The 12,787-nt window shown below is 38.4% G+C and overlaps 1 protein-coding gene across 1 annotated transcript in view; it reads left to right on the plus strand.

Moving 5' to 3' along the window:
* The window catches only part of LOC110882219, a 3,939-nt gene extending 3,255 nt beyond the window's left edge, over positions 1–684 (plus strand). Inside the window, exon 2 of the mRNA XM_022130297.1 lies at positions 436–684. Coding sequence (XP_021985989.1) covers positions 436–684 — 249 coding nt within the window. The remainder of the gene's footprint in view (positions 1–435) is intronic.
* The last annotated feature ends 12,103 nt before the right edge of the window (positions 685–12,787 follow it).

Consider the following 12,787-nt stretch of genomic DNA (forward strand, 5'->3'; position numbering starts at 1 on the left):
AAAACTCAGGGACTAAAATGGCAATTTACTCTATAGTGTTTTCATACGGTTAGCCTAACCGTTCGGCTATACCAACCGATCGGCTAGCATCTCTGTGTGAAGCATTTCCAATCGGCTAGCTCAACCGAACGAACAACATATTATTTTGTTGTTTTGTGAATCAATTCATCACGCTATTCGATCGAACGGACAACATATTTTTTGTCACGAAGCGCCTTTTGTCACGAAGCGCCAGCCGATCGAACAGCGTTCCCGACCGATCGGACAACTCATTCTATTCAAGACAAAACGCCAACCGATCGGACAGCACCCCTGACCGATCGAACACCAACCCGTCCGATCGACCAGCATACTGTCCGATCGATCAACCTCCCGTCCAATTCAAGTTGTTGAATAAATTTTTGAACTAATCATTTGTTTACGTGATTGATTCAGGTGATTCGAGGAAAAAGCATCATGGCTGAAGAGTTTTACAACACGTTCTACAACGCGTTTACATCTGACTCGTCTGAAACATCAACTGTCACACCAAAGTCAATAACAAAAACGATCAATGAGAACATCAATCATGCTAACTTCTACGGAACACATTCAAAGCCACCAACTCTGGAAAGCATTGAGGATTATACATGGTGGAAAGAACGGTTTCTTAACTGGGCGAAAGCGTATGCTCATGAAAGCTAGTTTTGTTTAGAGTTTGGATACGAACGACCAAAAGATGATAAAGGCGAAGAACTTTCATTCAAGAAGTTATCCAGAGAAGATAAATCTGAGTTTGCCGCCGAACAGAGAATGATTGCGTTGATCCAGTCAGCTATCAGAAATGATATTTTTGCATTACTTAATCATGATGGGTCATCTAAATCAGTTTGGGAAGCTTTACGTGTTAAAGCTGAAGGGGGTAAACAGATAAAAAAGAACAAAATTGCTTTATTAAAGAAAGAGTTTGATCTTTTTGACAATTTAAAAGGAGAGTCGGTGAGGCAAATGATAGAAAGATTTTGTCATCTAAAAATTGAACTTGAGAGATTTGAGATAGCAAAAACAAGAGAGGAAATTATCGATAAAGTGATTGAAGCTTTACCACGAGCTGATCAGTGACAAACGTTTGTTTTTATTTTGAAAAATGATACTTTATATGATACGATTTCTCTTGATGCATTGTTTGAAAAGATTGAGAGTCATGATCTGGAGTAACAAAAGCAAAGCAAGATGACTGATTCTTTACATCAACAGAATTTTAGCTTGTATTACAAAGGCAGTGTACCTTCAGAGAAAGGCGTTGGTTCACCAAAGACAGCATTCAGTGGTGAGAAGATGAAAGAATCACAAACAACGTCAACAAGTCATCATTCTGGATACCATTCATCTTCAAAATCAAGTTCTGATGAAACTGAGGAGATATTGTGCAATATTGCTCTTAAGTTGAAGAAGTCTCCGGCAATGAGCATTAATGCTGCTAAACAACAAATGAGTTTTCTTGCATCGGTTCTGGAATCATATGAAGTCTTGTAGCTGGAAAAATTGGAAACTCAGAGTTAACCAAAGAAGACTACGACCAGATCGATCCGGAAGAGATGGAACTCATTGACATTCGCTGGTGTTTGGCAAGCTGTATTCGCAGAGCTCAAAGATACATGGAGATTACTGGGAAACAATCTCTTGGAGGTGCATCAACAAAGCTTGGATTTGACAAATCCAAAGTGACCTGCTTCAAATGTAAGCAGAAAGGTCATTTCAAGAGAGAATGCAACAATTCTCCGTAGGTGGAAATGAACATCCTTTCAATGATGATTACTACCGAAAGGCGATCTACCACCGAAGCAGAGAAGAGCCGAAAATGATCGAAGATAAACCCAGAGAGAAATCAAGAGCTTGTTTTGTAATTCACGATGATGAAGGCTTTGACTGGAGCTCTATTTGTCCAGAAGAAGATCGTTTGGAGAATGTTCGAAAAACAGCTCATGGCAAGGCTATAACAGAGGAAAGAAAGTTTGTTTTTGTTGCTGAAATTAAAGAAGATAACAAAGACAAAGACACAGCTGAAAATAAAGAAGAAAATGTTGTTGTTGAGGTCAAAGAGAAAACTCGAGAAGAGATTTTGAGTGAGAAAACTTATCGTGAAAGAAACATTGTTTTGAACAGAATGGATGATATGCAAGAAGAATATGAGAGTGCTGTCAGCAACAGGAGATGAGATGAGAAGAGAGAATGCTACTTCAACAGAAGGAGAACCAGTTGTTCCAAAGAAAGACATAATCTTCGAAGATGTTCTTCTCATAATTCCTTTAAGAGCCGAGTACTATAGAAATGTGTTGAAAGATGACAGATATGCAAAAAGGCATGAAAAGGAAATCAGACATGCCATGACATCGTGTCTGAGAAAAAGGGATGGAGAGAGAATGAAGAAGAATGTTGAAGAAATGGTGAAAAATCTGAAGAAAGTTGCTGAAGAGGTTAAAACTAAAGCTGTTGAAGAGATAGAAGAAGAAGTTGTGAAAGAGATTGTTGCTGAAGAACAAAAAATTGAAGTTGCTAAGAAAGAAAAGATTGAAGAAGAAGTTGAGGTGAATGAAGAGGTTAAGAAAGCTGTTACTGAAGAACAGCAGATTGGAGAAGAGGTGAGGAAAGAAGAAGAAGAAGTTAAGAATGAGAATTTGGAAACTGGTAATGCTGGTGATGAAGTCGGTGTTGAAGAAAAGAAGAATGATGCTGAGATGAAGCAGACAGAGGCAGCTGAAAACACCGAGGCACCAATCACTGAGGTAAATTCTGATTCTGAAGTATTAAAACTGATTGATCAGTGCAAGAAATGCATGGAACCATGCAGAGTTTGTACTGAAAAAGATGAGCAATTCAGAACAAGAGATCTCGAGTTCACAAAAATTGAAAACATTTTCAAAGAAAAATGCAAATAAATGCTAGAAAAAGAAAAAGTTTAAAAGAAAATGAAGAAAAACTTTCAGAAAAATGTAAAAAGATAGAAAAAGAAAATGAAGCTTTGAAAGAAAATGTTTCTAAAATGATAGAAGAATGTTCTCAAAAAGAAATTGTTTGTTAAGAAATGAAAAAGAATATGACTCAATGAAATTAGCATATCACATTACAAAAGAGTCATATGAGAAAGTGAAAGATGAAATGAAATATGCTCAATCAAGAATGAATTATCTTTCTGAAACAACTAAAGAGCTTAAACGAATGTATTCTATAAAACAAGATGTTGTTAATTCCTATATTGAGGATGTTGCTAAGCTAAAGCGACAGATTGCTGGTTTAGAACAGGATAACAACAAGTTAAAAAGTTATCACGTGTCATCATATGTGCTTAAACGTATTTTCAATATAAAACCGGGAGATAGTAAGTCTGAGCAAAACAAGAAAGGCATTGGCTCAGAGTTTCATCAAGTTCCACCACCGGAAAAGTTTGCATTTTATGATGAAGAAAAGGTCGAAAAAGCTTTCAACCTGGTAGATCAATTGCCAGACAACATTGATGTAACCTATTCCAAATCTGATGATTCTCATGATTCAGAGGTGGTAGGTAAATTCGTTGAAAGCGTCTTGAAAGAAGAGTCAGTTGATACAGGTAATTCTGAATCACAAGATGAAAATGAAGGTAATTTTCATGATGGATATCTGAAAAACACAAAATCCGAGAAAAATTTGAATGAAGATTCAAAAGGATTGGTTTATACCATGATTGGATCGGACAAATTATTCTTAGATGTTGTATTCCCGATTCAGAATGTGATTTCAGAAAAAGTTGATAAAGTTTTCAAGATGGTTGAAATTGAAAAGTCTGAGATTTCAAAGTTTGCTGGAAATGGTCACAAAACTTTTTATAACAAACCTGGTTACAAGAAGAAAAACATGAAGGCTGGGTTGGGTTATAAGAAGAAACAAAATTAGAAAAGAAATGAAGTTCCAAATAATCAGACAAAGATGAATTTTGTTCAAGGAACAAGTTTAGCAGAAGAGAAAGAACTCAAATTTGGACGACAGCCTAATGAAGAGTTCTATGCTCAAAAAAAACAACAACAACAGGTCAAAGATGTGTCCAAGAGAACATGTTTCAAATGTGATCAAATTGGACATCTTGCACGCAAGTGTCCAAATCTGAAACCTGTTGGTGTTGAAACGAAAAAGAAGTCTGATGTTGTGAATCAGAAGTCAACCAAGTTTGATTCAAAGCAAACTTGGAAGCCGAAAATGTCAAAGGCTGACTCACAACAAACATGGAAACCAGTGACACCCAGACTTAGAACGACACAAAGTTGGAAAACAAATGTTGATACAACAAAACCAAACCAGTTTTGGAAACCAAAAGTTGTTGTTCAGATTCAAAATGTTCAAAAAAAGTCACATTTTTACAAACCAGGTACTCCTAAAGGTCAAACATGGAGTGTTAAGAAACAAGTGACTTCGGTAGACGATGCTAAAATTGACAAAGACTTTGTATAGAATGACAAAGATTTTCCGAAGTTGAATGAAGCATATTGTGTTGAAATGCCTAAGGTTCAACAGACCTGGGCTAAATTATTCAAGTAATTGAATACTTTGAATGTGCAGGTGCTTCTGAAGAAAATTGAATATCAACCAAAGAAGAATCGAAGCAGCCTGGCACGCGAGGAGAAGGCTGTTGAACCCTGTGTTAGTTGAAACAGGGAGTTTGTTTGTTTTCTGTACATAAATAAACAATATTTTCAAAACCCTAAAAATTGAAAATTTAAAAACCAAAAATATGTTTTCATTTTGTCAAAATTTGAAAAATCAAAAATATGTTTACTTTTAAATTTGTCAAAAAAAAATTCAAAAATTTCAAAAATTTGTTGATTGAATTTGCCAGAACTCCCAGGTTGGTAATTGGGGAGTAGGAATCGGCATCTTTCTTGAGAAATGTTTTATCAAGGACATTAAGTTGTACTTGATTTAACTTTCGTACTAGTTGATGAAAGAACAAGGTGATGAATAAACCCCGTGTGTGAATCAAACAAAAATTATTTTCCGGAAAAACCATTTTGATTAAAACAAACTTAAGTGTTTTGAAATCATAATGGGAAAATACTTTGCTGTCAGGGGGAGTTCTGATTGAATATGCCGAAACCCTCACGGCAGAACAAACATGATTAATTTCACAAGATTGAAAAATGGTTTTCAAACTATAAAAATCAATGTGTTGTAAATCATGGGGGTACATTATATTTTTTGCAAAACAGAGCACATTAAGCAGAAAATGGATAGCGAGACAAAGCTATCAGTGTCGGTTTGTCAAATTTTCTTTAAATGGTTTTGAATTTTAGGGGGAGTAAGAAATTGTCAATTGTTAGAAAATCCAAAAACATTAGAAAATTTGAAAAAGCCAAAAACATGATAAAATTCAAAATTTGAGTTTTGTGTAAAAAGAGGAAATGATAGTACATCAGTAGACAGTTACAGTATGCTAAAGAAATGTAATGATTAAATAGCGTTAAACAGTCTCACTGATGATATGCCGATAGGTTTTTATACATTTAGTAAACTTTTTCGGGATATAAACCCAAATTCAAACTTACTTATTTCGTGGGGAACACTACTTGGATATATAGGTAACCCCTGAAATCTCGTTTGAAAGGTCCCTCTTTCTGAGATACTAGGTCTTTATACTCAGTGATATCTGGGGTATTATTCCGGGACTTCTACTGAATGGAAGTTCTGACCTAGTCCCCGAATAATACTTTTCGCATTGCTTGAAATATAGCGTCGCCCTCAGCAAAAATGATGAAACAATAAAATTGATAATCATTGCTGTTGAAGAAAAGATCCTCTAAAGGGGACACACCTAAAGTCGAACCGTCATCTCTCTGCTGAACGGAAGTTCTGACCTGAGCTCTCACGGTTTCGCATCTAACCCCTTACAGATATCATCTAGGTATATTCACCTGTAAGACTGAATATTGGGATCTGGATACGGGAGTATATTCAAGAGGTGGGACACATGAATGAGTTTAAGTTCTTAAAACACCTAATTCGTATCCTGAATCAGTTGAAATTTGTGTGAAAATTTAAGTGGATCAGTATATCGACAATCTAAGTGAATTGTTTAATTCTTAATGTGTAACTAAGCTCAACGGTACTTGTGACTTGTCAAAAACTGATATGATCCTCTGACGCATACTCAAACAAAATATTGTCTGAAAATATGTTTGTACATATTTCTTTACTGCTTTATATTTTCAGAAAAATACAAAAAGATTTTTGATTCTGCTTTATTTTCGACAACCGATGTTTGAAAACTGAGTTTTAAAATCTAAGTACGCTGATCGTGTTTCTGAAAATAAAACAAGTTCATTAATTTGAAACTTAAAATTTTTAAATCAAAAACAGTTTGTGAGATCTCCAAGGTCATTAATTTGGACTTGGATGATAACTATGAGGGATTTGGATGCTCATATTTTTAAAATCTGTTGTAAAAGAGCCAGTTTCTGATCCTGATCGCTAAAACTGCCAAATCTATGAAGCATTTTGATAGGGGGAGAGAGTCAAGATAATCCTGGATATATTCATATTATTATATCTTAAAGCCGGGATCTTGATTTAGAAAGTTTAAAAGAGCCAGAATACGATTTCTGAACAATTGAAATTCAAAAACATTGTTACTTATAAATGTTTGAGTGATTGCAGATGTTATTCCAGACTACGATCCCGATAGACGAGTCTAAGGGGGAGTCTGAAGACGAGCTCAACGCAAGAGGAAGCGTGGATTCAAGGTGCCAGGAATCTATCCTAAAGGAGCTTGTAACCGGAAAGCCAGGTGTCGATCCCAAAGCACGAAAGCTTGACGAAAGGGGGAGCCTGAAGAGTACCGAAAGGGGGAGCTGAAGCTGAAGACAGATCCACCGGGATTCTGTTCGAGCAAGAGGGAGTCTATGTTGCTGAATACGTGTTAAAGCTTCAAGAAGACCCATGAGAGAGAGAAAGAAAAGTCGCTACGAGCTTGACTACGGATTGACTGCGGCAATATCCAAGGGGGAGTCAACGTGTGACGTGCGGAATCTGTACACGAACGTGACCGAACACTAAGTCTTGGAGTTTATACGCTCCCGCCTGTAGCGCATGAAAATTTGGGATTTTCCCCAGGATATTAAGGATTTATCTCCAGTATATTTTTGGGTTTTACCCCTGTAACACAAGAATCGTCTATACAGTTGGAACTAATGTTCAAAATTTTTCTAAGTGCTTAAAGACTTCATGCACAGGGGTCATTCCTTCTAAAGCAATTGTGTGAAGCTCAAAAGATCAAAATTGGGCTAAGTGTCTCGGACTGGGGACATCTTGGTAGGAGAAGTTGCAAAAGGGGTTGGTGTTTGATGTTAGGGTTACACTCAATTCCGGGTATGATCTTTCCTTTGTGAATCTTACATGAATTATTTAACTCTAATTAACGACATATCTTTAGGATATGCCTTCAGAATGTGCTTTTGGATATGTTTCGGGATATCTGGTTGAAATATTGGGGAAGTAATACTTGGTTGAAAATAAAACTCTGGTCAAACAAGTGTTATCAAAACAGGTTTTAGAAAATGGACTATCTTTTATCTAAAACTGATTGAATTTTTAGAAATTCTATAAGCATTTCCACAATATATCACTAAGTATATTGATCAGGATATGAGAGCAATAGCAAGACAATTGAAAGACGAAATTATTTGAAATAAGCAATACCAGTTGATAACCGAAGGTTTCATCCTAAAACCTAGGACCCATCCACCTTCGGCTGTCAAGATGTTTTAATACAGAAATAAAAACTGTTCATAAGACAAGAAATAAAATTGTTCGAACATAAGCATAACTCTTAAATTTAAAGAAAATAAGTTTTAGGAGCCAGCGCCTTCTTCGTTCATGGTATTTTCAGCAGCATTCGTCTCGGGATCAGCCTCAGTACCAGTCGGTTTTTCAACTGCGTTTGGAGATCCTTCAGCTGCAGGTTTAGTAGAAGTGCCGAGGCTCCTTAACTTTGTTTCCCAGGCATTGACGTCCCAAGAAGGGCGTTCGAAGCCCAGTGTTTTGGCTTCATGGGCCATCTTTAGCCTGGCCTGGAAGAGAGAAGTGACGACGGAGCTTTTAAGGCTTTCCCGGTAGCTGACCATATCCCGTTCATGTTGAGCATGGGCAGCATCAAGATCGGCTTGGGCCTAGAGAGCAGCTTTGTTGAGAGCGGTCTGGTGTTCTTGGGTCATAGCCTTAAACTTCTCCTCGTAGTGCCAAGATTTGGCGGCTGCAATTATGCCCTGATCGGCGATGGTAACCTCGGCTTTCTTCAATTTGGATTCAAGCGTCTTGTTGAGCCCACAGGATTCTTGATATAGATGAACCAGACGTTCAAGACACTGCAAAAATAGGAGGACATGTATTGGTTTTGATAAATACTTATAAGTGGTATAAGCTGTAGAATATGGCTCAAGGATACTAACCTGGTTGAGAAAAGAAGTCATAAACCCGCTTGCTTCGATGAACCCGTGGTTCTCGTAGGGGAATGTATCAGAGATAATAGAGGAATCGGGCTCTTTCCTTTTACGAGAGCTTGAACTCCGAGGCTTGGTGGCTAGCGAAGGTTTGGGAATGACGATGGCCTTAGAATTGTTGGGTTTGGATGAGGCCGTGGCCTTGGGACTAGGTTCCTTCTTGATCTGGACCTGATCGGAATAACTGTCCAGCTCGTCGAGGTCAAAGACTTCAGGGATCTTGGCTGGTGCTGCATAAAGGGAAAAATTTTACATCTTTATTACCCTTCATTATATTATATTGTGCTAATTAATTATTTCAAAAGTAATCCTTACCAGACATTTCGGATGATGAGTATTGACTGGAACTCGGGATATGTGTGGTAAAACTTCTGTCACTTGCAGGTAATTGGTAAACTGTTGCAATTCTCTTTTCTGATTCCACAGTAGGGGGAGCTACTTCCTTAAAATTCACTGCAAAAGAATCAAGTAAGAGGATATTAGTAAAAGATAAAAGTCTTGAGATACGTGGGGACATTCATGATCCTACCGGTGGTTAACCACTCCACCGGAAGGCTAGCACCCTCATCAATGGAATCTCGTTTGACGAAGAAAAACTTGCGTTGCCATCCGTCTTCATTCTTAGTGGCTTTAAGAATAAGGGGTTTGTTGGAAGTTGAAAAAAGCAAAAACCGGCTAGGACCGTGGGATCGGAGGCGGTATGCGATTGGCATATCTTCAATACAAAGGTCGGGATAGTGAAGGTTTTTAATTTGGTTGAGTACGATTAATACCCTCCAGACCATGGGCATGGTTTGGGCAAAAGAAATACCGGTAGTCCGGAAGAATCGCATCATAAATTCGGGAAAAGGGTACCGAAAACCTAGCGAGAAAGGGTATGCCGGGAAGCAGACCCAATCAGTAGAAGAAACGTCCGATCGAATTGACCGATCAAATGGTCTAAAGACCGTGCCATCAGGGAAAGCACCGGAAGCTCTCAAAGCCGCAATGTCTGCATTATCAAAAGCACAGACCTCCTTCTTGGGATTTTTGAGCAAATTCTGCTGAATGAAGGTCTCGGATGATTCGCCGGTTTGAGAATAAGTTCTGGCAGCCATTGCAAGTAAAGGAAAAGAGATTGATAGGAAATGAATAAGAAGTAAGGAATTACCTGGAGACTCCGTTGAAGATATCTGCTTTTCAAACAAGAAAAGAGAAGATATAGGAGCGTTGTGAATCTCCATCGAGTTAAAAGCGCGTTGGAAGTTATGGTGTAATCTTGATCGTCGCTTCGTTTTAATTGCCTCGATCCAGGAGATAGAAATTTTAAAATATATCCGTTGGATTGGTATACCAACAGATATATTTGGGGACAATTGTTATGGGCCATTTTCTGAGCATATATATATCCTGACTAATATCTTGCTTTTGACTATTTGCTTATGATCAGGATACTGGATCGGGATATTGGTAACATCCCGGGTGATATCCTGGTGTTCACTAAATAATACACGTGCAGGTAGGAAGCTGTAACTCACTAACGGTTAGATGGACTTCTTTTCCTAGAGACTCGGGCGAATTAGTTATTTGAGAGACGTTGGACCCGAAAGACCAGGTCTACAACGTTCAAGTGGGGAATATCCGCTGGATCCCGGTTTAATAGGATAGTTTGTTATATTACTTTTACTATAAATAGATGGGGCGGATCAGATTAAGGCACACAATTTACACTCACACTCTTTCGTACACTTTAGCTCTCTAGCTTCTAGCAAACACTTGTACTCAAATTACATTGTAACACCTAGTTGATCCGCACTACATCATGCATTGTATCCTGACGTTTGAAGTAATAGAAGAATAAGGCAGCTGCGATTGTCAGCTCCCAAGGTTTTGTGCCGGCGATCTAGATTGATCAAGGGCTTTCCTCGTACATCACGTGCCAACCTTTACTTTTTTGCTCATTGTTTGATCACGGATACAGCTCTATATCTTGAGCCGTATCCTGAAACTGTTTTTGCAAACAACTTAATTAACATATTTTTGAACACATTCTCTTAGCACACTACCTCACTTAACTAATTTGATCACTAAATTGCTTAGGTATATTAACTTTCAATAATTTGCCATTCGACCCCTGTACTTATACTTCCTTAATATTTTTTGACGTATGAACTCCACACAACTTTCATAAATTACCGATTTAGTCCCCGAACTTCACTGTTCCACACTTCTTCCACCCGAGAGCCTTTATATCACCCGTACAAGCTTTAACATCAATCTTTGAGCTGCGATATCCCATCCTATGCTCACATTTGCCTCTTTAACCCTCGTAACTGCACTGATTTACGTGCCTTACATACAAATCACCAAGATCTCATAGTTACTTCATTCTAAGCAAGTAAACACACCAAACACACATAAAACATGATATTTAAACACTCTAAAGCTTGGGTTTCCCCTCTCCATCACGGCATCTCTTCCATATTCAAGCCGGTTTGGCGAATCATCCAAAAGGTCCTCAAACTCTTGATCTCGTGCATCAGATTGGACTTGGGACGAGGCCCTTGACCTTTTGGAAGACGTGTTCGATTCGCTACCACTGGGGATATTCGCCCACTTTGGATGGAACTTGCAAATCTCCCAACAATGCATGAAACGGAAGTCGCCACATTTGTTTTGAATGTAACCAAAGCATTTATCACAATGTCGACTATGGGATATGGGGCTTGGGTTGGGGCGTGGTTTGGGGGAAAACGCCCAAGCCACCACCCCGGGTGGGCTTGGGTTTGGGCGTTTAGACACTTGTGGTACTTGTGCTTTCTCTCTCCTTATTACTTTGCCTTTAATACTTACATTTTTCTCTTTTTTACATTGATTTTAAGGGTATAGGGACTGTTTAGACACTTGTAAGTGGTAAACTTCAAAATCAACCAATGTGAGTGTGTCATGTCAAATTGGTAAACTATGCTCAAAAGTGTTGGCAATGGTTAGACACTTCATGAATTGAGAAACTATTTAAAAAAAATGTGTGATTGGTTGAGATGACATGGACCCCACCACACACTACCCCCTCTCTCATTCCCTCCCTTCTCACCGATCGGTGATCAAACGCCGAAGGGGTAACCAAACCGCACAACAAACTAGGTTGGCGGCGGTGTTCCCGAGCGGCAAACACCATTGCCGCACCTGTTTGCCGCCCCACTCCGTATCCCCTAAGTATATGGTATATCAAAGTCCATTTACTTGTTCAAGATATGATCCTCCTCGTATTGGGTATCCTTAACTTGTCACCAATTGCTATTTATGATGTGTGTAATTTATTAAATCCACCGACACTAATTCCGCTCATAATTCAAATCATAGAGCCAGTCAAATATTTTAAAATAGAGTAAATTACAAACTTTGTCCTTTATGTTTACATCAAATTGCAGGCGCTGTCCTTTTGGCCAAAAGTTTACAGGCGTTGTCCTTAACCTTCTAAAATCTTGCATGTTTTGTCCTTTAGGCCAAAACCTGGTTAGAAATCTCAGTTATTCTTGTCATGTGCAATGCACATGAAGGTACAATAGTCTTTTTCCATCTCAACCCTTTCTATTTCCCCATTTATAACCTTCACCAACCCCTCAAACCTCAATTCATCTATTCAATTCATCAATTAACACAAATAAATACAAGAATTACCATTTACAAAAGCTCCTCAAATCTGTAATTAACCCAACTCAACACCTCAAATCAATCGTCAAATTCGTATGCTTTCAATCGACCCGAATCTGCAAATCGGATCATTTGTGGGTTTTGTGCCCATCGTGTTCCTTGGACCCGGAGGATGTTGTACTTTTCTTGGCGGCGGTGGAGATGCCGGTGGCGGAGGTGGTGGCAGATATGGAGGTGAAGGCGGCGGTGGCGATGGTGGAACAAGTGGGGGTGATGGCGGTGGCGGTGGTGGCAGAACTGAGGGCGGCAGTGGTCGTATATCTTGTTGGGAATGAGCAGAGAAAGACAATTCCCATATCAACGGTTTCCAGATTACAGCAAAAATTAAACACACATAACTTAAAACAGAGCATGAAAATAAAAATGAAAATTTCCAAACAACAGTTTCCAAATTATAGCAAAAATTAGCTCATTTAAAACGGAGACTTTCTAATTTCAAAGAAAATTTCCAAAAACACGAGAGCCAATTTAACAACTTTTGCCATGATTTGGGATAAACTGGTCAAAAATGAAGCAAATTTAAACCTATATAAAGAAGCAACTTTTTGTTGCATCACCACTTGTACTTTGTGCCTTGGGGGTCTTTCAAAAAA

This window comes from Helianthus annuus, chromosome 10 (genome assembly GCF_002127325.2).
Source record: "Helianthus annuus cultivar XRQ/B chromosome 10, HanXRQr2.0-SUNRISE, whole genome shotgun sequence".
Lineage (NCBI taxonomy): Eukaryota > Viridiplantae > Streptophyta > Magnoliopsida > Asterales > Asteraceae > Helianthus > Helianthus annuus.